Source organism: Maniola jurtina, chromosome 7 (assembly GCF_905333055.1).
Source record: "Maniola jurtina chromosome 7, ilManJurt1.1, whole genome shotgun sequence".
Lineage (NCBI taxonomy): Eukaryota > Metazoa > Arthropoda > Insecta > Lepidoptera > Nymphalidae > Maniola > Maniola jurtina.
The window spans coordinates 5,688,469-5,715,536 of record NC_060035.1 but is presented as its reverse complement, the minus strand read 5'-3'; the positions used below and the strand labels follow the sequence as shown (position 1 = coordinate 5,715,536).

Here is a 27,068-nt window from a genome sequence, read left to right as displayed (position 1 = left end):
TTCAATTTCAGAGACGAAGTAATCTCGAAATGTTAATGTACATATCTAGTTTCAGGGCCTCCTTTATGTGTCGTCTAATATTTATCTTTTAAACATTGTATTAATTTTCTTATCATACGAAGGTCTATCTAGAGAAGATAAGTTATTACTGCGCAACGACGACGTTCCGCTAAGCTTTTCTTACAATATTTGACTTCTAAAGTTTATACTGTACGAGTATGTATACGATTACTTCATGGTTTATGTATTTCTCAAGTTAAGCGTACATAGTTTCGTTTATTTTGTAGGTAGAGGCTAGAGCCAAGATATAGAGATAATTTGTGGGTGCGCCCGATATTTACTTTGCTATCAACTATCAAGTAATTTTACCTTTACGAAAGTAAGTGATTTTATTAATGTTGACTACTTTTATTAAAGTACTTCTTTAGACAGTGTCAATGATCTATTATTGTAAGTTAATTGATGGATAAGGTTTCGTGATTTGTCATAGTTGTTCCTTTATTGAGAATTCCAATAGAAAATCAATCAACTGCGCATATTTGCGTTCCACGTGCTAGTACGATGATAAATTCTTTGTTTACAGATAAGTTGTAATTTCTCAATAACTAACCTGCTTGTTCCATTTCCATTAACGTTTGTCTTACTAAAACTTATACATCGAGTACTACTAATAAGTTCAATTCATATAATTTTGTAAATATAGGTAAATATTACAAGACCAGATAAAAATAAGTGTCTTCCGCCGCGTATCATGATGGGATGATTTCCGGTGATTTAGGGCAGTTTTGTTATACTCGTATTTGTCCACTATTCTGCTTCAAAGTCTAGACTCCAATATTACGGCATGTTGTGTAGCCCAAACTCTAGTTTATACCTACTTTACTAAAATATACTTTAGGTAACGCAGTCTGGCTTAGTGGCATAAGAAATGTCGATAAAGCTTTCGTGTTCGTGTCAAAGCCCCATCAATGAAAAACATAAAGGTATTAAACGCTAGTTTCTATACTTTCAAGGGCCTTGAACGGGATTCTGTATCTAGATCTACTAGACGACCTTCGGCAGTCTGGTTCATTACGCCCTGTTTGTATCAAGTCCTATGTTGTCCTTTCAAGGGCAATCCTTGTATAACGTTCCATTTAACATCTGTAGTACTTTATAGATTATAGATAGATACTTACATCAAGTTCCTATCCACACATGTTACATACTCGTACCTACCTCAATACTATAAAATAAAAAAAAAAAATTATGTTCATGCGATCGTGCATTGTACATCCGTTTGAGTTGAAACTTTGTGCAGTTGTTATCGATACTTGCATGAAAGTTTCTGACGTAATATTACCATCAGCGTATAAAAAATGGCGCATGAGTCGCATTGCAACGAAACGAACGGACACACAAACATTAATTTTTATAATATGTAGGTAATTGGTATGGAATAAGTATGGATGTCACTTATATTCTGTTATCTTTTAGATTTTGTACTTAAATCTTTTTTTTTTGTTTGAATACCTATCTTTGATATTTCTTGTCTCTTCCTACCACGTAGTTTTCTGTAATTTTTATTTTTCATCCTTCTCTTACCTACCGATGAGACTTGTTAGTAAACTGATAGACCACAAACACCGAATATACTTACCTACGTATATGTATATACCTAGTTAGTGGGTAGGTATTAGCGCAGAGTTCAATGATAAGGTATATCAACCTACCTACGTGCTAGAAGTTGTACTTATTTGTATAGTATAGACGTGATAATATTTACTACACAGCAAGAACAAACGATCATGTGTCCAAACAAAGCCTAACAAGTAACAATAATTCTACATACGTTCACTTATCACATTTGTCACACATTTCCGCTTATTCTGGCACACAATGTCCGAGTCGGCGCGGCGCGTATGTTTCCTATCGCGATTTACTTACTGCAGGGTTACCAATTACCACCCTCATTTACATCTAATACACCTTACGAAACATAACAGGTCAATACAATTACATTATCAATACATAAATGCTTGCTAGATTAATGTCTTCCTCAGTAAAGCTGAAAATCAAACAGTTTTTTGATAGCACACTCTACAGTTCTACAGACTCTTTATAAGATGTACCCAAGCTCTCGGTAGTCGGTAGTAAACATTTAATCCAAATTAAACGATTCCCCAGTTTTGCTGTAACTGTTATGAAAGAACGAAAATGTGGAAACCCTACTAGCCGCTCGTGTTAATAAGTATAAAGTAGTTGTAATTTCACACTTTAATGAATCGTTCTTTATTAGTTTAGTGAAAGTAACAAATGACTTTTATGACACATTAAATGGCATCACATTATTCCGCTAGTTAAAAAAAAGTTAAAGAAACTTAAATAATTTACCGCGTCGGATTTATAAAAGGAAATATGATTTGTATAAGAATAAGTAAAGGAAGGAAGTATTTTCCTGAAATTAATTTAACATATTATTGATTATTGTAAGGCGCCAGCACGTTGTTGTGGTTCAATAACAGAAAGTGTGCATACCATGAAACTGTTTGTCTCTTTAATAACCTTTGATTCTTAAACTTCTCTTATGGAACATAATATCATCAACACGGGCAAATGGCGATGCTGCATCAATTCGCACAAAATAATATTTTCTATCTCCCGAAAAAAAAACGCGACTTTACAGAATGAACCTGATAGGATACGTGCTTTGGATGTAGTTACACCTAGTAAAAGTCCATGGAATAATCCAACAATAAACAGCCATAATGACTAACTTTATTATTTACCTGCCATATCCTTCTTCAGGTTAGCTCGCTTCCATCTTAGACTGCATCATTACTTACCACCAGGTGACATTGCAGTCAAGGGCTAACTGGTGTCCGAATTAAAAAAATAGAAAATTAAGCGAAACATTTGACAAAACATTTAGGTACATAATCTTGGATGAATGATTACTAATATCTCTATGTATAATCGACTGTGATATTAGAACTTTTGAAGAGATGTACGACTTATGGACTTTATACTTGACAAATAATTACTTAGCTTAGTCCATTACTATTGCCGAACCGTCAAGAATTCAATGCTACACCGAAGGATACTAATTATGTAGCTTTAGCAATAAATCCGAACTAAAATTACTTTTGAATCGTGAAATTTCAATTAATTTCAATTTACGATTTTTATCGAACGTCCAACTTTCATCCCAGTTAGCAACTGAATTTCAAAAGTTTCAAACTTTAAAACATTTCCATTTGTGCAAGTGCAGAAAACGGGGTCATTCATGGTGGACGATAACGAGCACCGAGTGGTTCCCCGTTAAAGTTTTTTTTAAGCATTGGTTTGGTATGTAGGACACCATACGGAAAATAAATTATTGGGGTGGTTAAACCGTTACTTTTTAATCTAAAATATCAACAATTTTTTTGGAAAGATTTTGTAGAGCTAATAAAGGACAGAAGATCCTTTTGCAAAGCTAGGCAAAAGTTGCAATAAGGAATGTCAACCGCAAACCTTACCAGTTGCCTGGTATGCATAAAAAAATGACCACATATTAATATAGAGATTCTATTAGGGTTATGCAGAATAGTAATTATGTCTTCATCGTTCGAGTCGTTTACTTTTCAAGCCCGCCTTGATTAAAATTACTACTTCATGCTCAATCGCAAAAATCATCCGTTTTAACGCAATCTAACTTTTACGCAAACAAAAGAAGGTCAAACGATAACATTCCAAAAGAATACAAACGTCTGAGGAATAATAAGTAGGAATGATTACTGCATACGATGTTGAACCGTTGCCAACTAGGAAGGCAGTATAAAAAGCTGATTTGGATTATAATATATATTTGAAATTATCTGGAGCACAAAATCCGAACAATGAATATAATATTTATTACGGGCGGCGAGGTAGTCCCAAGTGAACAATATTTTAATGAATTGCATTTGCATTATTTCTTCAAATGTTCGAATATAATAGCGTTGCGCTATTTTCGTATTTTTATGCTGTGTTTTCTGTTCGTATTTTAACGAAATCAAAAAAGGCCCGTTTTTACGTGAACATTTTATACCTATCGCTGTTTTTACAACGTTTTTACTTGTTTCTCTTGATGCATAAATTTGATGAGTAATTTCGTACGCCAAAATATTTGAATTTATACTGAGTAAACCTGCGTCAGGATTCGTAGTAGAATTTATAAACAGCTTCAAGGCTACTAAGGACGAGTAGGTTTTTGTCAAGTTCACTAACATGTGCAGATGTTGGTATATAGATATTATGTAGGTAGCAGGTTTCTGGTTTAAGCTAACGACGACCTCTGGTTCTGCATACCTATGTAGTGTACAGTATTTGATGGAATGCGCAATCCTGGATTAGGGAACGCAGAAGTATGTACATACAGTACAGGAACACAAATAACCAGATAACATCGGATATTCCGAAAGCTGATTCTTTTGAGGTAAATAATTTTGTTTTAGACACCATTTTATTTGGGCAACGCCATACAGTTTGCACAAATTGTTGCTCCAGGCTACAATATTGAAATTAGGCACAAATAAGTAATTAAATCTTCATCAGAGTGAACAGAACATCAATCAAGCTACTTATAATTTCACAAACTAGTTTCAAATGCTGGTGTAACCGTGTAACGCAGTATTTAAGCAATGCGAATCCCAAGTGAGGTGACATCATCGCTGATTCATGAGATGCTTTTCATAACGTAATCGTTTGTTTTACGTTTAAGGTGATCGTGTATTAAAGATTTTCCAATGTCATTGCAGTTGGTAGGTGTGTAGGTACCAATTACTAATAAGTAAAAAAACAAGTGACTGATATTTTTTTGCATTGAGTAGGTAATTTAATAAGAAGAATATTTTAAGTAAGAAATACGTACTGGAAAAGGCAAGGTAGGTATCTAATAACCTTATAAGTCCTAGGCTCCTTGCCTAGCAATATAATGTGAAGATCACAGGCATTAAATAATTTGTCAATGTTGTTTAGTACAACAAGATAATTATTATTTACCTACGCGAATTAAAATATATCAAGAAGTTACCTATTCTTTTCGTTCGTTCGTTTCAATGACGTCTAGAGGTTGAGGTTATATTGTGAACTTTGATCTCTTGCAACCTGCAACAAATGTGTTCTCTTTTCTGGTAGTTTATTATAATAATATTTTAAATCTCTCCTAAGCCTAGATAAAACTGCAACTGTCAAAATTAAAAATAATAATTTGTTTGGTTTATATACTTGGTATTGTCTAATATGTGTCCCGTAGGTAGATGATGATCGATCGGTTCTATTGTAGGTAATATTGGTATCTAGTTACCAATTTATTATCTATAGTCTATACCAATAAATGGGTATTATGTAAAAGTTTGTCTGTTTTTGTTAGTCAAGGGCTAGTTTATTAACGTTTCAACATTGTCCACAGCTCTGGCAGTGGGCACGATAAACGAGTGCGGCGTGGGCGCTGGTCCCACGCTGGTCTCCGAGCTAGGGCTGACAGCCGTGGCGATGGTACAAGAGGGCGAGGGCGCGGCCGACGGCCTCATCGCCCCGCGCCGGCTTCCCAACCCTTGCGTCGAGAACCCGCTACGCATGGACCTGCATAGAGAACTTATGTTCAATCAAAAAGTGTAAGTTAATCTCTTTGACCTATTTCTCTTGACAAACGTACAGTGGGCTTCACGAAAAAACCGCCCAAGTGCGAGTCAGACTCGCGCACCGAGGGTTCCGTATTCGGGTATATTTTTCGTCATTGTGCACGATAAATCCAAAACTATCGTGCATAAAAATAAATAAAATTCTGTTTTAGAATTTACGGGTAAAACCCTTTTATATGATACGGGATACCCCATTTGGTATGAATATCTTACTTTGAAAATTGAAAATATCTTATCATATCTATTATCATATCATATCTTACTTTTTGTGATGTAACCACAAATTCACGGCGTTCGGATTTTTTTTCTTTACTTGTGCTATGCGACCTACGTACCTGCTACATTTCATGATACTAGGTCAACGGGAAGTACCCTATAGGTTTTCTTGACAGACACGACAGACGGACAGACCGATAGACAGACAACAAAGTGATCTTATATGGGTTGCGTTTTTCCTTTTGAGGTACGCAACCCTAAAAAGAGTTAACATTTAATCTGTGGATTTGGCTTAATAGGTATGAATACAACAAATGAATCCATGTCGCATATGTGGTAAAAGCAGACCTTAATCTGAAGTGGGCCAATCCTCATAATGTACAAAAGAACCTAACAGTCTAGAAGGCAGTTCAAGCATGCCAGAAGTCCATGGTCTAACATGTAGCGTCGATCTACATTAATTTGAGATGAATCAGACTTTATCTTTTACAAAATCTGTGGGATACATTCAATAATGGATTAGGTTAATCTCCGGTAAATGTTACCCTTACAATAGCGTTTTTATTGCAAGCTAACAACGTAACTGCGCTATAGTTAGGTCACATAGTTGCATTATAGTTGCTATGAACTTATACGCATCTACAGCTATGAACATATTTTTGGTATAACCGTGTAATGTAATTACTTATCATTTTTTTGATGTATGTCGACATTAACTCTTAAACTTATTTGTCCCTAATAGACCTCACTTAGTGGGAATGAATAACGCTTGTTGTGTTTAATAATGTCAGGATTCACTGAAAATTCAACTGTGAAATGTTAGCGTCATGACCGAAGACAATGAAAGGTCTAGATTGCAAATTTTTCGGCACTGCACCGGATTGAAACATTTTTTGTTCGATTCGAAATGTATAAAATGTCATTAAATTAGGCGAATTACGTAAAATTAAAAAAATTGGGGAACCAATATTTAGGGCATCGTAATCCATACTAATATTTTAAATGCAAATGTCTTTCTGTGTCTGTCTGGTAGCTTATCATCCATTTAACCGACTTGGATAAAATTTGGTACGAGGATAAATTACATTTCGGGGATGAAATGGACATAGGCTATTGTTTGTCCTGGAAAATGATTGAGTTCCCCCGGGATTCTTAAAAACCTAAAACCACGCGAATGAATCGCGAGTATCATCTAGTTTACTTTACAGGTAAGTCGTAGAATCCACTTAACTACTTAATTATTTACTTAATTGTAATTTAAGATTTTTCCACTCTTGTAGGTAGGTATTATATCGCAAAAGTTTAACCTTGTATCTTGGTAACTTAGTTTGGAAATATACCTATTTACCTGACTACGTTCTTATTGTTTCTTAGGAATGTTTCATTTTTTAGCGGTATGTTTCATCATTTGACATCTTTGCTGATACCAATCTTATTGCCTCACAGCATTGCTCGGAACATCAAAAGTAAATCTAACTCAATGCCGTCTGCATTTAAAGTTAAAACTTCGATCGTATCAGACGAAAAACAAAGCTCTGTAACGTATAACATTTAACCGAAAAGAAACTATCGACTGATGATCGAATAATTAATAGTTACAAAAATATGAGAGTTGAGTAAATTTTTTGATATATGTGTTGTAGACTGTAGCCAAAGGCCAAACCGGATACCTATTACTCAGAAAACGGCTTACGTTTGCCTAGTCAAAGGAGTGTTGAGACTAGAGACGAGTCAAACTCAAACTATGCTGCAATATAAAAAGCCAAGGTAGGTGGTATCTTAGAGAAAATGTAAAAAAATGCGCTTATCAAACGGATCTAAAAGAAAGAATACTTACCTACCACAACCTAACCTAGCGTTCGTAAAACAGATACAGACCAAAACAACTATTTTACTTTAGACTTTACGTAAGATCTTTTGCCAGACCTAAGATAGACCAAGATTGAATAAGAAAAAGGAATACTAAGGAGTTTCGGCTTTTGATTATTTCATCATGACATCATGATCAACCCATCGCTAGCTTACCCTGGGCTTAAACCCTGTGTAACTCAACCTCGTCGATTTTTTATATTCATTAGAAGTTAGATGTAAGTACTTACCTACCTACAAGTAGGTCAAAATATTTTCATAGGAAGCTAGCCATTTTTCGGTTCTAGAGAGGCGCTGAGATGTTTTAAAGTGTACCTACCTTTCGTCTGACGCCAGCATCTTTGTCCATTGTAAGACCCTTGTGAAAGCACTTTGTGTCTCCCTCAAAAGGTTCTTCAGAGATCGCAAGGTGACACGACGACGTGTTATATCTTTTCCAAGACAAAAAAACTTGTACTGTGAACACTACTTGTGCACGTAAAAAATAACATTATGTAATCTTTAATCTAACATTTTTCTCTCTGTCGAAGCATTTTTAAATCTGCTGAATTTTCAGATAAATTAATTATTATTAATAGGTACTAGATTATCTATACTACCAATAAATAAAATTGGAGTGTCTGTCTGTAATTTCGAAATAACTACCTCATATTAAGCTTATATGGTTATTTGAACGATACCATAACTGAATCACACGTTTTTAAAATTTTTGTCTGTCTGTCTGTCTGTCTGTCTGTTTGAAAAGGCTAATCTTTGGAACGGCTGAACCGATTTTGACGGGACTTTCACAGGCAAGTAGAGGATTGACCAGGGCGTAACATAGGCTACTTTTTTAACCGACTTTCAAAAAGGGAGTTGTGTTTTTCTACCTATGTACACCGAAATCTCCGAGATTTCTGAACCGATTTGCGTCATTTCTTTTTTAATCGATAGAGGAACTTTGCGACATTGTTTCATAAAAAATTTGGAGTCCAACTCCTCAATCCTGATGCTGCAGGGGATCTGACCAATCCACGCGGGCGAAGCTGCGGGCATCAGCTAGTTTTAAAATAAAAGTAGATGTATTATGCGTGTAACTTCTCTCATTACGGTTGTTAAAACACTCTATTTTTAACCCCCGGCGCAAAAAGAGTGTTGTTATGAGTTTGATGTGTGTATCTGTGTATCTGTCTGTGGCATCGTAGCACCTAAACTAATGCACCGATTTTAGTTTAGTTTTTTTTTCTTTGAAAGGTGGCTTGATCAAGAGAGCTTGCTCAATCCAAGAAAATCGGTTCAGCCGTTTGAAAGTTATCATCTCTTTTCTAGTTACTGTAACCTTCACTTGTCGGGGGTGTTATAAATTTTTAATTAACACTTATTCATTCTTTTGACCCAATCTTTTAATGCTCTTAAGTCATAGGTACTTATGGAAAAGAGTGGAAAAGAGGGTAAGACCCTGCCTAGTTGCAGGACAAGTAGGTAATAACCTACGTTGCGCAATGTTTTATAGACTATTATATACCATCGATGTATACTATATACCAATAGGTACTTAGAGAGTTCGACATTAACATATCTCCCCCTTTTAGGTACATTAATATATCACTTCGATGTTTAAAACGTTTTAATTTTTAACCCCCGACCCAAAAAGAGGAGTGTTATAAGTTTGTCGTGTGAATCTGTGTATCTGTCTGTGGCATCGTAGCTCTTAAACTAATGAACCGTTTTTAGTTTAGTTTTTTTTTGTTGGTGGCTTGGTCGAAAGTGTTCTTAGATATAATCCAAGAAAATCGGTTCAGCCGTTTGAAAGTTTTCAGCTCTTTTCTAGTTACTGTAACCTTCACTTGTCGGGGGGTGTTATAAATGTTTGATTTAGGTACACTTATTTAACGTCTTCACTGTAAAAATCTTACAGCTGTTCGTTCACCTTTGATTTATCTAATTTTGTTATTATCTACTTTGAATTCTAATCGCTTTATTCTGCCTGTCCTATGAACTAGTAATATGCGTCCCAAAATTACGTATTTTTTGATTTCTCCATATTTGAGAATGTATGAAAATCTAAGTAGGTACGTAACTACATATGTACCTACTAAGTACATTTTAGTTGCGACTATTTATTTTTACCTTCAAATATACGACCACGTATAATTTAATTATCGCGTAAATAATTAAAAATCTGCGTTGTTTAAGAAATAAATATGGGAATAATTTGAATGTAGAGTCGTAAGTTTGCAATATCTTGTAGGATTTGTGTTTTTGCTAATATTATGTGCTTTATCCGGATTCGTTCCCTCACACAGGTGCGCGACATCCTGCCTCGGCCGCTAAACTTGTAGTCCGAGATACGGCTGTAAAATTTTCTTTAGATACTCTCTTTACTTACTTACTTATACTTTAGAACTCTTTATTGCACACCTTAAACTGAGAAACAATATAAATACAAAACTCTTGAATATTGTTTCTCTGTTTAAATCTCTTTTTTTCTCGTAACAATAGAACCAGGAACTGTGAAAAAGGGTGCAAAGGGGGTAATATTGCTATAACAATCTCTTTAGTTTGCATTTCTGCATCGTATTACTCATTTTTGAGGTCGTGATCTCGTTGGTATCCCATATATTGAGATATTAACTAATAAGACCCCAAATCCTTCCGCATACAACTTTTTTAGAACGAGTTTTACAGCTAATCATCGGTCGTACGATAATAATCGGGACCAGCGAGAAAGACACTAAAGGGTTTACATCACAGAGCTCCACGATATCTGCTTTTGAAAATAAGTGTAGCGTGCAGAGTTTTACCGTATCCAATTTCCTATAGTTACTTATCTTGACTTATAGAATAGATTGTTGAAATATATGAAATACTCGTATTATTGTGAACATGGTTTACGTCGAATCTTTACCTACCGTCTCTTGGCCTACATCGGTATTGAACATCTGTCGCTAACCGTATTGATAGTGTGCGCCTATACTTATTCAAAGTCACAAAGCAAGTTTCAATATACATACAAGCGAGAGTCAACATCTGCAACTAATATCTAATAATACACACATGACCAAATGCTGTACCTACACCCGTTATTACGTCGTTACTAAAATCTTTAGATATCGACGGATGACATGATCCCAGGATAAATATACCTAAGTACATAGAGTGAGGTGGGATTCTAAGGGTAGATAAAACAAAATGCGCAGTTCCTCATATGAAGACCTCTTTGGCGCAGTGGTAAGCGCTGTGATCTTATTAGTGGGTTTGGAAATTTATAATTTCTAAATTTCTGGTTTGGTCTGGTGGGAGGCTTCGGCCGTGGCTAGTTACCACCCTACCAGCAAAGCCGTGTCGTCAAGCGATTTAGCGTTTCGGTAAGATGCCGTGTAGAAACCAAAAGGGTTACCCTTTGGGTTTAATAAACACTACCATACCCCTTTCAGGTTAGCCCGTTTCTATTTAGACTGCATCATCACCAGGTGAGATTGCAGTCAAGGGCTAACTTGTATCTGAATTTAAAAAAAAGAAAAATTTTAAAAGTAAGTATAAATTTTTTACACTGTGCCTATAATATCACCATCAGGGAGAGTATGGGGAGTGGGGAGAGTAGTCGACAAGGTAGACAGACAAAAGTTTTGGTTACAGTAGATTTATAGGGTGGCTTCTACGAGACCTGAGCCTCAGTTAATTAGTTTCGTCTGAACGTATTGTAAAACCAGACAAGCTCCGTGGTAGGTAAGTACATGTCTGAAGTGCAGAAATGTTTAATACTTACTTTCAAAAATTCATAACTGGTAAATTCTAATGAAGAATTATAGGCCTTCCCAAAATTGTCTAGCGCGCCTGAAAAAGTTTTCATTTAAAAAATGATTTCGATTCTTAGGTTCGAGGTAGGAACATGCAGTTTTCCTTGATGATAAATCTAAAAGATTTTCCTATTGCTCTTAAAGACTTACTTACCTACTCGTATCTTGTGTCACAGAAGTTACCTATCATGTTCAGGAAAATAGCGTTAATTATTATTAGAATATAATTAACGGTAGAGCTATAATAGTTTATGTGATGGTAAAGGTGTGACTCTGGTAGTGTAAACAACATAATAAACAATAGGTAATTCATCTGTAAATTCTTTGACGCCGCCAATTTGTAAAGTTGTTATACTTGTTGAACCAAAACTGCACAAATTCACGATTTTCCGATTTTTCCTTTACTTGTGCTATAAAACCTACCTACCTGCCAAATTTCATGATTCTAGATCAACCGGAAGAACCCTATAGGTTTTCTTGACAGACACGACTCACGGACAGACAGACAGACAACAAAGTGATCCTATAAGGGTTCCGCTTTTCCTTTTGAAGACCCCTAATAAAAGAATGGTATTTTATTAATATTATGAATAACGTTTGTTATCTAACGTAATTCAAGTTCACATTTCCCACACAAATATAATATTTCATTGCGTGAACCTGTTGATTCAGTCCATTTCCCAGTCATTTGACGTTCGGAGCCTCCTGTAGTCCCGTCACTGATTTCCGCGTCGCGCCGCCCGTCGCCGGCGACGGAAGGAAGCAATACAGATTACCACCGGGAACGCTCTTCATGTTGACTGCTCGCATTTCTACAGTATATACTTATGTAGATAATACAGTGATATCTTACATCTTCCATACATCCACATCCATATTAATATTATAAAGTATGAAGTCAAATAAAAGTAGGTACGAATGATCAATTATCATTATGTTTTTTAAACTGGTTTTGTTTTAATCAGTTTCAAAAAAAAACTTCATCGATAAAAATAACATTGAAAATGAGCGTAACTTTTTGTTATGTTTATCGATGGTTATGTAGTGCTTAAATACAACTCTTACATGTATAACTTGTAACTAAAACTTTTCAGATTTCATGAATTTAGTTTGACAAACGTAATTTCTGTATATTTAAAACATCTGCAATCCTATACCTAAGCATCAGAGCATTTATGTGATAGGGATCGAACTAAAACTACTGCCAGAAATGTTTACGATAGCAATTCCAGCTTCGTGGTCCAGAGAAATAGGTTGATTGCTTTTCAGATTCAACTGAACGATATTTGCTTTGAATAGCCTACCATCTGAGGCTATGTAGGTGAGTCAGGTAAATGATACCTATTATATTGTAGCCTAGTAAGATAGCTTAGAACATAAAAAGCAAAATTGAAAACTTGGTTCGCTATTTCGTTGCTTTTATTTAAGTGTTTATAACCTATTTAATTTTTTGCTACAACTGAATGCAAAATATGGACGTTCCGAGACTAATTCGAGGTATAACAAGTTTATATTGATAAGGTTATCAAACTTTAATGTTTTTGTCGTAATCATTTAATCATTCGGGCAATTATATTATACTTATCGATAAAATAAGTGGGTACGTCCTCTCCGTTTAACCGATTTTGACAGGTACAGAGATAGCTTGCATTTCAGGGAAGGAAATAGACTACCTACTTACTATTTGTCCCGGAAAATCAAAGATTTCCCACGGGATTTTTAAAATACCTAAATCCGCGTGGACGAAGTCGCAAGCATAATAATCTATTTGATCAGAGATATTCCATTCGGAGACGAGCATAGACTAATTTTTATCCCGAAAAATAAAGAGTTCCTAAGGGATTAAAAAAACAAAATCCACCCGGATTCTTGTAATTAATAGTTATGCTTATCATCTAGTAATTAATTAATGGTTATACATACACATAAAAGGAAAAGCTTACTGACTGACTGATCTAATAACGCACAGCTCAAGTTCAAACCACGGGGTGGATCGGGCTAGGCATACAGCTATTATGACAAAGGCATCCACTAAGAAAGATTTTTTGAAAATTAAAGGCCTAAGGAGTTACTCGTAAAATAGGGGTTTGAAATTGTGTCGTCCACGCAGACGAAGTCGCGGACATAAGCTACTTTTATGATAAAATCGAGGCAAAGCGACTTTTTTACATTTGCTACGAAGCTGAAAGTATGAAGCTATGACTTGTAAGCCAGGTCATAATGTAGACGGCGATGTTCCGTAAAGTTGCTAGCAATTAGGTGAAATTAAATCTCGCTGATGAGCCTCGTCGTAACTCGTAATGGCGTGGAAATTACATTTCAGCTCTCATCACTTCAACGGACCGAACTCCGAAGACCCTTATGCCTTATGTGAACGCTGATGAATTTCATTTCGGGTTCCGTTCCGTACCATTGTCCTTTTTTGTCATACAATAAAACAAATAACTACAAATTCACGGTTTTCGGATTTTTTTCCTTGTGCTATGACATTGTGTTCCTTTTTTTATCACAAGATACGGAACTCTAAAAAAAGTAATTTATAAGACATCATGTCTTATTTATATTTTTAATATCTGTAAATTGATAACGCTAACAATAGATCTGAACTTGGCTGACACAATGCCGTAAGAGAATAAAAATATATGACTTCATGGAGCCAACTTGAAACCACTCTATCGACATAATCTAATAAGCTACAATTAACTTATTAGATTAGGTAGATAGAATCACTTTATCCGGTTGTGACTTGGTATCCCTACAATGAAGTAGGCCAGGTTTAATATTAGTTACTTACCTCTTTTAATCTTCATACTTTAATATGTGAAAGTGTGTCTGTCTGCTAGCTTTTCCCGGTCCAACAGTTTAACTGATTTTGATGAAATTTGGCACAGGAAAACAACAGAAGAAGAATGAAAATAAAATCAATTATTCCTTTGCTAAATAGTTCACATAAATAAGTAAAGAATAAGTAAATAAGTAAAGAAACAGGAAGGATTATGTAAAGCTCGTGTTAATAGACATAATAAGCTAACAAGAAGTGGGATGCTGTTATGGAAACGCAAACGTGCTTCAAAAATAAACACGTGCTATTCGCTATTTGGCATTGACGCTTTTAGTATTCCTACGGGAGGCGTTGACTCACTGGGAAATAAGAAAACCAACAGGAACCGTTTGTGTATGTTCACGTTCCTAGTATCACCACGGAGTAAAGATTTATACCGTGGTGGTACCGACTACGAAAGTAACATACTTTTTTTTTTATATATTAGCCATGCTTTCCCCTCCAATTAAGCGTAAAGCTTGTGCCAGGAGTGGGTACGACAATAGTGCAACGGGTGCGGGTTGAACCGCCGACCTTTCGGAATTCAGTCCCCTCCTCAACCGTTGAGCTATCGAGGCTATACTTTAAAACAAGTTTCGTATTTTAGTCGTCGGTTTAATGAAACTGCCATACCCCTTCCGAGTTAGCACGCTTCCATCTTAGATTGCATCATATTCATTACTTACAATCAGGTGTGATCGCAGTCAAGGGCTCTTACTTGTCTCTAATCGACAAAAAAGAACTAGGTAAATTCTGAAAATAAAAAAAATTGTAGTGCCAATCTGAAAAAAAAAATCATAGCATAGAAAACGTTTTTTCAGACGTGCGTTGACCCTATCCATAACTTAAAAGTTGCAGATAATGTGGGTTTGCATGCCTACTACCAAAGCCACGCGTAATGAAACTAATCTACCCACATACTTATAGCAAAGAATTATATAAACTTCTCATGATATAATAACAACACAAATAAACAAACCATAGCGCAACAGCTGCTGTGCAAGAAAACACTTGACGTCACCAAGACTAAATAGTTCACACATGCAGGTACTGTGCGTGGGAAAGCTATGAAGGAACTGCAGCAGTTAAAAAAAAAACCGGTCAAGTGCGAGTCGGACTCACACACGAAGGGTTCCGTACCTGCTATCGTACAAGAAATAACACTTTAAATTTTCGTGGCGTGGCGGCAATAGGAATATACGCTTAGTGCAAAATTTTGACTCTCTACCTATTACACTTCACGAGATAGGGCTCGCTGACAGACAGACAGATGGACAGCGGAGGCTTAGTAATACGGTCCTGTTGGCACCCTTCGTACGGAACCCTAAAAATATCGCGTCACATAATGTTCCTACTAGGTACCACTTTATCATTCAATTACTCTAGGCTTACGTAACTATAAACTTGTTAGTTTTAAAAACGTAAACGACTTTGACAAAGTTACGTTGGTTAGGCATGAAATGCGATTTGGAATATGCTGACTCTTGACTTTTATGGCTTGTGCGGCAAAAATGTGTGGCCCAGTTGCGACAACTTATATTACACGGTTTTGACTTTTGACCGCATTTCTGGCACAGTGAAATGATTGCACGAGCTCTTGTGGGACCTCGCAAACAAGAGAATTGGCAAAGGTGAGAATATTTTTCTGGTCTTCAGAGTCCTGTTAGTCGCCAACAAAGTCTTTCTGCCAGGTCAATGACGTGCAAAAGTTAATTAGGAAAATGAGTTTGTCACTGTATAATATTTTTTCAGGGGAAACTGCGTACTTAGCGGACGTGAAATTTTCTTGCTTTTCCATAACTTGTCAATAACTACAAACCTGACATTGGCTAATCTGGTAAAGCCAGACGAGAGAAAAAAAAATTTTTTTTCCACTCAATATGGGCATAAGCTTGACCTTTATCCCAAAAGGAAAGAGTGATGATGTGACCAAAGATGCGACGCATATTCTGTCCAAAATGTTTGTCAATTAAGCTTTATTTTAAAGATATTTGAATTAAAGATTACAGAAGAAGGGGGAAGAATGTGAACTGTGATGGTAGGGATATTGGGGCAAAAGAAGAGTGAATAGGTACTCTAGGCACCTTCGAGATAGGCGCGCTACACCTTAGGCTGCATCATTACATACTTTTTAGTGTGATAATGTATGTAATTTCAGTCAAGCGCGTGCCTATTTAATTCAAAAAAAAAAATTTTGGCCCACACAGTTAAATATAGTGAAGGGTTACGAGTACATTACTTACATTAGTGTAGGTCACATTCTTAAAGTGCAAGTCATAAATCGAAACAGGTTACATCACGGCTATTCTACGTACCTGCCTACCAAAATTATACTTTTTAATAAGTAATATTTAACTTCAGGCTGTATTTTAATCAGATACATAAATACACTTAAACCTGGGGAGCATGAGCAATGACATCGATATCGCTTAAAACAACATTGCCTTATATGGTAGCGAAAAACAAATTTGATAAGATTATCTACACATATCAACTCCAGTCTAGGTTACACGATGTTCTTATCTGTCACGTTTTTTAGTTCATATTGTATTGTTATTACGCCAACATAATACGTATTCTTTTTTTATTAATATGATAATTCAATAAGACAAAGATAGGTAAAGTATTTATATTCCTGATAAAGTAATCAAAGAAAATCTTTTATGCCAACGAGCCCAACGACTAATGACTTAATAAAAATTAGAAATTGTACAGTAAATAAGGTGGAGCAAAAAACATTTTTAACATTTATTCTTCCGCGGAATATAGGTCTGCAGCAGTTGTTTTTCATTCCCTCCTATCTTTGGCCTTGGCATAGTTCCATAGACAAAAGTCCCACTTTTTTTAAAGATCGGCTTTGATTGACCTCTTTCAGGTGTTCGTCGGATGTATTTTGATTAATGAGAACGTAGACCGCGAAAATAGTAACTGTAGTATACGTAAGCATTTATAGTAAGTTGTAACTGTTGTCCTCAATGAATGCTACTCGTACCTAGCGGTTTAAATAATTTTTTTGTAGCGAAAATTCTCCTAAATATACATGTAACAGAGTAAACCAACAGAAAATGATTGAAATTGTTTTGTCTATTTCAGAGGCAAAAATGTTCTCAATCAAAAGAGCGAGCTTCAAAAGGCGCTTTCAAAGCACAAAGAGAAGCAGCTCATGAACCAAATAAAGGAGCACAGAGAAACGCCAGGTAATATGTTTTCATTTATTTTTTTTAGCTCATAAAATCCGGTTCATTTTGGGAATTATTTTTTGTAGATTTTAGTAACTTTGGTCGATACTGGCTTTTTTCCACAACTTTATCGACAGCTATTTAGATAGATAATTTTTTTTTACACACAAAACATGAAATAATCAACACAAAAGGAAGAAACAGAAAAAAAAATATAGATTTAGATTTTTTTAAAGATCTCGCGTAAGAATTTCTGAATTATATCCCTCAGTGGTTAAAAATTAAAAAGTTATTCATTTTTAATCAGATTTTTTTTTTTTGAAAAACAGCCACGGAACGAACTACTTAAAAGATTTTAGCTAAGGTTATAAAAAATCGCTTTGAAAATTCTGAATTCGCTTTGAAAATATGTAGTCTAGTCACTCAAAACTTGATTTGATAGTTTAATGATTTCTGAGTTGCGAGTAATTATATCTAGTAATTTGTATGTTGTAATGGTATAATTAATGAGCTAAATGTAATTTTTGACGGGCAATAGTCAGAACGTAACCGCTAACCTTTGCCACGGCACATTTGGATTTCGTAACGAATTCGCTAAGGCTTCGTAGCGCGATTCGCTTACTGCATTGCTGGTTAAATGATTAGATAATAATCCATATTATCCATACTAATATTATAAATGCAAAAGTGTGTCTGTCTGTCTTTCACGGCCCAACAGTTTAACCAATTTTGACGAAATTTGGTACAGCGTCAGCTTACATCCCGGGGAAGGACATAGGCTAAATCAAAGAGGAAAATCAAAGAGTCCCCACAGTAGCCCATCCGTTTAACCGATTTATATGAAATTTGGTAGCTTGCGTCCCGGAAGTTGACCTAGGCAACTTTTTATCCCGGAGTCCCACGGGATTTTAAAAACCTAAATCCATGCGGACGAAGTTGAGGGCATCATCTAGTAATAAATAATTAATTTATTATTGGCATGTTTTTACTCTCACGCCCGTGTGCAAAATAAAAGATATCAAATACACTTTATTAATTATTATAAACATTTATTTCGTAATATAAATCCTTTGGCAAAAGGCTCCTTCAAACTCTTCACTCCTCTGTTTTTGTTACGCCTTGTCTTGAACTTCCTCCCGCGATGACCGCAATTTCATCTGCCCATCTTATGATCTGTCGTGCCTTCCTCCTCTTTCCTTTCCTGTGGTACCACACATTTTTTTTACACAATGATGAACGTGGTTAATTTAATACACTAGCATAATTTTAATACGTATCTACTTACTCATATCTAATCAAATTGAAAAAAAACCGGCCAATTGCGAGTCGGATTCGCGCACTGAGGGTTCCGTACTCAGGTATTTTTTCGACATTTTGGACAATAAATGACAAAAACTATAATGCATAAATAGTTATGATTAAAAATCTGTTTTAGAATGTACAGGTAAAGCCCTTTCATATGATGCCCTACTTGGTATGGTTATCTTACTTTGAAAATTTTTAATGATGTTACCATAAATTCACGGTTTTCAGATTTAGTCCTTTACTTGTGCTATTAGACCTACCTACCTGCCAAATTTCATGATTCTAGGTCAACGGGAAGTACCCTATAGGTTTTCTTGACAGACACGACGGACGGACAGACAGACAGACAGACGATCAAAGTGATCCTATAAGGTTTCCGTTTTTCCTTTTGAGGTACGGAACCCTAAAAATGCTATAAATTCGCTAGCGTCGTAACTCGCGATAGGTAAGGTTCATATTATTGTAATTTTATCACTGAACAAATTGTGCCTAGATCATGAATGTTATCGCTATCTATCATTAGAATTGTCTTTATCAACTCACGAGCATATAAGTAGAGTATATAAGGACGTACATCATGATATGTACATCAAATTGCAATTTGTAGGACGGGCACGGTTAATTTGTTATCATTTGAGATGAATGACCGAGTTTTGCGCGCGTGTCCGGTTAAGAGAAGTTTTCATATCGCGCTCTTCAGCGGTGTCCATATAAATGTAATTTGGTTCTCATTTGATCAAACTCAATGAAAGTTTTACACACGTTCTAGTAATTAATATCTGCATTTGTGGTTTACCAGATTTCTGTCAGAATCTCTAGTTTAAAGTTACACGAGTTACGTAGCTCGTGTAACTTTGAAACTAAATATTTTAACGGAAATAAGTCTACCCATGACTCCACATAGTAGAACGTATCTATATACAATATAATATAATATATAATATATAATAGAACATATCTATGTACATATTTGAATTTGTTTGGTTAATATTCAAATATGAACCAAACTACGTTTGTTTGGAGCATGCCATGAATGAACTCCTCTTAAATTGTGTTTCCTACACGTGACGCAATCATTATTTATTTACTTCTAATTATTATTTGTTACGTTTCATTGTTTTAATTGAATGAGCATTGTATTTCCTAGATAGTCTACTTTTTTGTTGCTATATCTACTAGGTGTATATTATATACATACATGCGCTAAATTATATTATTTGGTGCGTAATACATAAGTATAAGAATATTTATATAAATATATGTAATATTTTAAAATCAATATTATGTTACCGATTTATGTAAACTTTACAGCATTGAATTTATAATGATTTTGCATGAATATCGCAGCGATCAGCTGTTTTATGTAGATCAATTAAAGTACTTTAACAACTAGTAGATATAGGTACAAAAATTTCCTAATGGATATTGTGAAATATGTAGATATGTAGAATAAATCCCACTAAGCATATTATATTTTTTCTTTGAATTTAAGTTTACCTGTCACGTTTTACATACTCATTAATATTATAATAAATAATTATTGCTAACCCTAACAACAGACCTATATAGACTAGGTACGCTTTTTATAATAATAGGTACCTAGGTACCTAGAGGTACGGTAACAAGCATTACTAATTGCAGTATGATAAGTTTTTGTTATTTATGATGGAGAAGATGAAGTGTCCAGAAACCCATCAGCTGTCTGACGGATTAATATTTTAATTATTTTTACCACAAAACTTGCAGGCAGCAGGTTTTTCTCCGCATATTCGGTGGCCACTTTATCCGGTTGTTAGTGTGCAGGTGCATCGGACGTTCACCCCGTCAATCATTATTATCGTTAGGGTTGCTATTCGTGCATTTATGATCTGTTTAATGTTTACGAATGTTGGTTTGTGCTTTGTTATATCTTCTCAAATCTATTGACCGTGACTCAGTGAATAATATAATTAGTCGTACGGTTATCTGTAGGTCTATCTATGAATATTTAGTTTGTCTAACGAAAGCTAATAGTGTTTTTAGCGCTTTAAGAAACCTGCAATACTATGGACAGTGTAACTTGGTTTTTTTGTTGCTTTTTTCTTTTTGACAAATAACAACATAGCTAACGGCTAAAATTAATACAATCAATTTATCTCTAATCAGTAGATTAGTCACTTAGCAACATTGTTTACTTGTCAAGACAGACCACAGAGGTAGAACAAAAGACCATACAATATTTGGCAAATATTGGCGTTGCTAAGTAACAGTTATTGACAGGTTACAGAGTATAGACAGATAGTTAATAACATCAGTTTATCGACAGATTAATTACAGATGAATTGATTACTATTATTAATTTCGGCCGTAAAACGCCGCCAATTACGTACCTACGGTGTAAACTACATAGGATATCATACTCATATCGCATTATATTATTTCTATTAAAGCACTAAAACGACACACGTGAAATAATTTGGCCTTCACACGATTTTGCAAATTTATGGACTTGAATGAATATATATATTAATATCATAACGGTGGTAAGCTATCAGCGAGCGGTGGAAGTCCTATAAGGTATTTTTTTAAACATAAGAATGTCAGCAAGGGTCGCTACCTTATTGACACAGGACGTTCGCGATTAGTTACAATCCAATCATCGCATTATAGGGACTCATTGTAATCTTATTATTAGTTAGAAAATAATTTCTCGGGTTTTCTTCGTCTCGGCCATTTGAAAGCATAGGATCATACGGAATACTTGTAATCCTAGATGGAAGTTATTCGTACATACGAGTACATAAGCCTCGAAACATATTTCGCTGGACACAGGCCTCATCTTTCATTTATTTACGTTACTCAATACATATTATTATCATATTTTAAAAAACGCTAACAAAAAATAAAGTAACAGAAACATTCCTAAAAATACGGTCGAATTAGTCCCACGAGCAGCTGGGTAGGACCTAAGCTACTGGTGGTTAGGGCTCCGGAGCAAAGAACCTCCTCGCAATGCTTGCCGTCTCAAGAAGTAACTACTGCCGTCTGTATTCTGCCCTCCAAGCGATTATTCTTGAGGTGTTGGTCGAGGTTTAGATTATTGTTATACCCACTTTGCGAAGTATACCTGTCCTATATCCATATCAGTACCTATGCTTTTACATTGCTAATAATGCGGTTCAAAGATGCCATCACATGGAGCGGTCTCCTATTTGTTTGAAATTTTAATTTAACTATTTACACTAAGTAAGTGTAAGCACCTACTTATTCTTTATCTGTTAAAAAATAAGCCCACGTACGTGTGTACCGAAGCATCTGAGTGATAAATGTACCATGGTTCGTACTTGCTAGCTACGGAGATAAGGAGTCTGGCCTATATTTCCACATTTTCTTATCTGTTCGGTTTCGCAACCAACGAACCGCTTAGGCGATGTCATTTTGCTCCTAACACTAGAAGGTACAGTTCTCAGGGCATTGGAGTAGACATAATCTACCTAAATAGACATGTAGGTAGGACAATCTATGTAAATCATAATAGACGTAGATTAGTAAGTAAACAATCTACGTAGATCATAATAGACGTAGATTTGTAGGTATCTACGTAGATCATAATAGACGTAGATTTGTAGGTATCTACGGAATCTACGTAGTAGATTAGTTGCTTAGGCCATGTAACTACATAGCCTAAGCCCTTCTCATTCTGAGAGGAGAGCCGTGCTCAGACTAGGCCGGGTTGATCATGAATGGCGAGATTACAAGAAAGATTTCAATAGTGTCTTGGTACAAATTAAAATAAGATGCAGACTTCTTTGACTGACCAAACTCATCCGCGCAGTCGTAGTCAAGCGAGTACGTTATATAAGAGATAGGTTGGATATTTATATGATTGGATCCAAAGTTTACCTAAAGCCACCCATATGCAAACATTTTCCGATATTAATTTTTCTTTTCCTCATAAAGATATGAAAGAAAAACAGTAGGTATACTTACAGGACCTTAATGATTACATTTATTTTTGTTCAAGCGTAGAGAAATTGTCATCCGCGGGGAAAATCGGTAATTTATTTTCTTCCGACCCTAGATGTGAACGACCAAGGTTGGATGAAAGTGAAATTGCAAACTCAATTCTCCGCTTCCGATTGGTCAATCGTCAGTGAAATTAGTTGCATGGATAACAAAGCGCTTTGAATGCTGCAAATGCAAAGTGCATACTAACCTATACTAGGAATTTGTTTACTGTACTATATCGACTTCGAAATAAACATTATAGGTGCTTAGGTAACTAGATATAGTTCCTGCTCGTGAAAATCTCATAAGGGTTTAATTATCAAATTAAGTGAAGTATGAAATTAATCATGCTCAGCAATTAATAAATAACCTACTTAAAAATTATATTTATTTTACAAATATGTCGGTAGTTGAAATGTTGCGTATTGTTTCAAGAAATATTTTGCTAACCGCATGTAATCTCACGTGTGGGTAGATAGGAAACGTTATACTGCGCGTATTTTAATTAAATTTTATTATTTATTAATTAGTAAAAGTGTTAAATGTTATAGTTTATTGTTTAATAAGTTTCTACACTACCTGGCAAATATAATTCACTGCACTTCAACAAGCTTCGACATCAAAATGGATCTACACAATCAGCTGAGTAAAAATATGGAAGAAATTGTGTCACAGTTTAAGTCTCGAATGGATAACTTCGATGAGGCCCTCAAACAATCACAATCCTCTTCAAATAAAGCTTGTGATCTCAGCTCGCTGGCTGCCGACTATTACGCCTTCAAGGAGGTTATGTGGAAGACACTTTCGATGCTGCAACAACAACTGCAACTGCTCACGGAGGGCTATGACAAGCATGAAATGCACACGCGGAGAACGGTTTTATTGTTCCATGGCCTACCGGAGGAGGACAATGAAAAAGTGGAAGGTAAAATCTGTGATTTGGTCTGTGATCGGTTAAAGCTGCCTATCCTTGAAGAGGCAAGTGTCGAAGCCTGTCACCGTCTTGGCTTAAAAAGGGATACACCACGACCTATCTTAGTCCGTTTTTCTAATTTAAAAGTGAAGAATGCAGTATGGAAAGCTAAGACAGCTCTAAAAGGCACCGGAGTCACAATATCAGAGTTCCTCACTAAACCTCGACAAGAGACGTTTGTTGCTGCCAGGAAACACTTCGGCATCAAGAGCTGCTGGTCATCAGACGGTGTTATAGTCATCGTACTTCCGGATAAAAGCCGTACGAAGGTTGTTTCGCTTTCTGAACTTAATACATTAATCGCCAAATACCCACAGACCGCCGCGGCCGTCTCTCAAGATACGAAGTCGTCGAGATCACGCCGAGTAAACAAACATACGGCCAAGTGAATGCGTCATTAATGAGTGGTGGCTAGCGCGTGTTGTAGTATCTCTTTTATTTGATGGCATTATACGCTTCGCTTAGTTAAATTATCAAATACACCTACAAACGAAACTCTTGAAGTCGTGTAATATTTGTATTAAGTACTTAAATTAATTATTGTTTTTACGATAGACTTACTTTAATACTCCTCTATAACCTAATGTTTATAAACCTATTGTTCTTAACTGAAGTTTGTTTTAGTATGTAAGTACTTATGTATTTCCTTTTGTATTTTCTAACTTAATTACTCCTTACTTTTAGTAGGTACCTTAATGTTAACTCGTGACTCTTGCCAGTTAGTGTAGGATAAAAGATTGTGTGATTTATCTTATCTTGCAATTTTTTTCGCTTATAGGACGTTTTTATATTAAAAAAAGTTTACTTATATATAATACTCTTATTAATTATTTTATTAGTATTTATTATTTGTATTTACTTATTATTTTGTTATATATTATTTTATTAGTTTAAACCAATGACAGAATGTGATGATATACTTAATAATGACTTTTTTTCGTGTTCCTCATCCGACGAAGAGGAGTTTCACAGTGCCGCTAGTAGCTTATCTCTGTGTAGTTGTAATTCCTCATGTAATCTTGACACTAAACTTAAATCGGTGCTGGTCAGTAGTGCTCATTGCCTTAATTTTGTACATATAAACGCACAGAGTATTCCGGCTCATTTTTCAGATCTTCAAGCATCTTTTAGCGACGTGCAGGTCGATGGAATATTCGTTTCGGAATCCTGGCTGAAACCATCCCTTTCTTCTATCCTTTATGCCCTACCGGGATACACGTTGATTCGCAATGATCGTACGTGTAAACGTGGTGGAGGGGTCTGTCTATACCTCAAGGACAACATAAAGTTCAACGTAATAAGTCAGAGTCCGAGTATATACTCTGGCAACTTTGAATACCTATTTTTGGAAATTTCATTTGACCATAAAAAACTTCTCCTCGGGGTAGTCTACAGTCCTTCTTGTAACGTAAACTATTTCAATGATTTTGACACCCTCCTCAATAACTTATCGCCATCCTATGAACACGTCATCATCATGGGTGACCTAAATACTTGCTTAATAAAAAACGACCATCGATCCAAACAATTAAATTCCCTAGTTTCATCAGTCAACCTAAAAATTCTTCCTCTTAACGCGACTCACTTTTCTCCTAATTCTATCCCTTCTCTCTTGGACCTCATAATTGTTTCTAATCCCGATAAAGTACTCGTTCACGGTCAACTAACAGCCCCCTTCTCTTACCACGACCTTATTTTTCTTAGTTATAACCTATCTGTCCCTAGACGTAAGAGCAAGGTTATCCTGCGACGTAATTATAAAGGTATAGACTTGGACACATTAAATGATGACGTTTCTAAATTAGATTGGTCCCCTCTTTATTGCTCATCCACTGTAGACGACAAGGTTGATTTTCTAAATTCGACCCTCATAAGACTATTTGATGCACATGCACCTGTTAGATCAATAAGGGTCAAACATCTCCCAGCCCCCTGGCTCACTCCTACGATTAAAAAACTCATGACCAAACGAAACAAAGCAAAGAGTCTCTGTAAAAAGTACCCTTGTGATGTCAATGTGGCTGCCTATAAAAAGTTGCGTAATCTCTGTAATAGAATGTGTAGGGATGCAAAACGTCGCCATATTTTCTCTTGTGTAAATGATTTTTCTTCTTCACAGACCTGGAGGTTTTTTAAGTCTCTAGGTGTAGGAAAAAGTTCTGAAGAATCTAAGCCCTCCGTAGACATAAACTCTCTTAATCAACATTTTTCTAACCCCCCGGTAAAAATTTCCAATAGCAATAAATTCCAAACGCTTCATAATTTGGCCAATGTTGCCAGGCCCAAATGCGAACCCTTTCTATTCCAGGAAATTACGGTTGGTGAGGTTAAGAAGGGAATTCTTAGTATTACATCCAAAGCTGTTGGTAGTGATAACATAAGCCGAGATATGCTTATTCTTATCATTGATGTTGTTTCGCCTATTATTGCCCACATCCTCAATTTTTCTCTTTCCTCTAAATGTTTTCCTACGGCTTGGAAGTTAGCTCACGTTATACCTTTGCCAAAAATCTCTAACCCTTCTTCACTCTCTCAATATCGTCCCATTTCAATACTCCCCATTATTTCCAAGATTTTAGAAAATTCCGTATTCAAACAACTTTCCTACTATCTTTTTCAAAACAACCTTTTGAGTCCCTATCAATCAGGTTTCCGTCCCTTACACAGTACCACCACCGCTTTACTCAAAGTCACGGAAGATATTCGCCATGCTATGGATAACAAAAAATTAACAGTACTTGTTCTTCTTGACTTTAGCAATGCGTTCAATTCAGTGGATTTTGATGTACTACTCAACATTCTCTGCTCGCTTAATTTATCACCATCCGTAGTTGAATGGTTTAGATCCTACCTTCTTGGTCGCCGTCAGAGAATCTATGCTGACGGAGTTTACTCTGATTGGGCTGATATCTCAGCCGGTGTACCTCAGGGTGGCGTTTTGTCTCCTCTGTTATTCTCTGTTTTTATAAACGAAATCACTAAAACAGTTTCATCCCACTACCACCTCTACGCAGATGATTTGCAAATTTATAGGCATGCTGCTGTCACTGACCTGGCCGCTACAGTGGATGAAATTAACTTGGATCTTGCACAAATAAAGAATTGGGCTGACGCACACGGTCTTTTGGTAAACCCAAAAAAATCGCAGGCTATTGTAATTGGTAGTAGACAATTTCGAATTCGTGCTGATTTAAAAAATCTCCCTGCAATAGCCTACGATGGGGTAACTATTACGCTAACCGAAAGAACTAAAAATCTTGGCGTGATATTGGACGGCCATTTATCGTGGGCAAG

The 27,068-nt window shown here is 35.8% G+C and overlaps 1 protein-coding gene across 1 annotated transcript in view; it reads left to right on the top strand.

The window, feature by feature from the left end:
• LOC123867035 (protein FAM107B) overlaps window positions 1–27,068 on the top strand; it is a 50,461-nt gene that overhangs the window by 18,125 nt on the left and 5,268 nt on the right. The window contains exons 2-3 of the mRNA XM_045908875.1: window positions 5,414–5,618; window positions 17,424–17,527. Coding sequence (XP_045764831.1) covers window positions 5,414–5,618; window positions 17,424–17,527 — 309 coding nt within the window. The remainder of the gene's footprint in view (window positions 1–5,413; window positions 5,619–17,423; window positions 17,528–27,068) is intronic.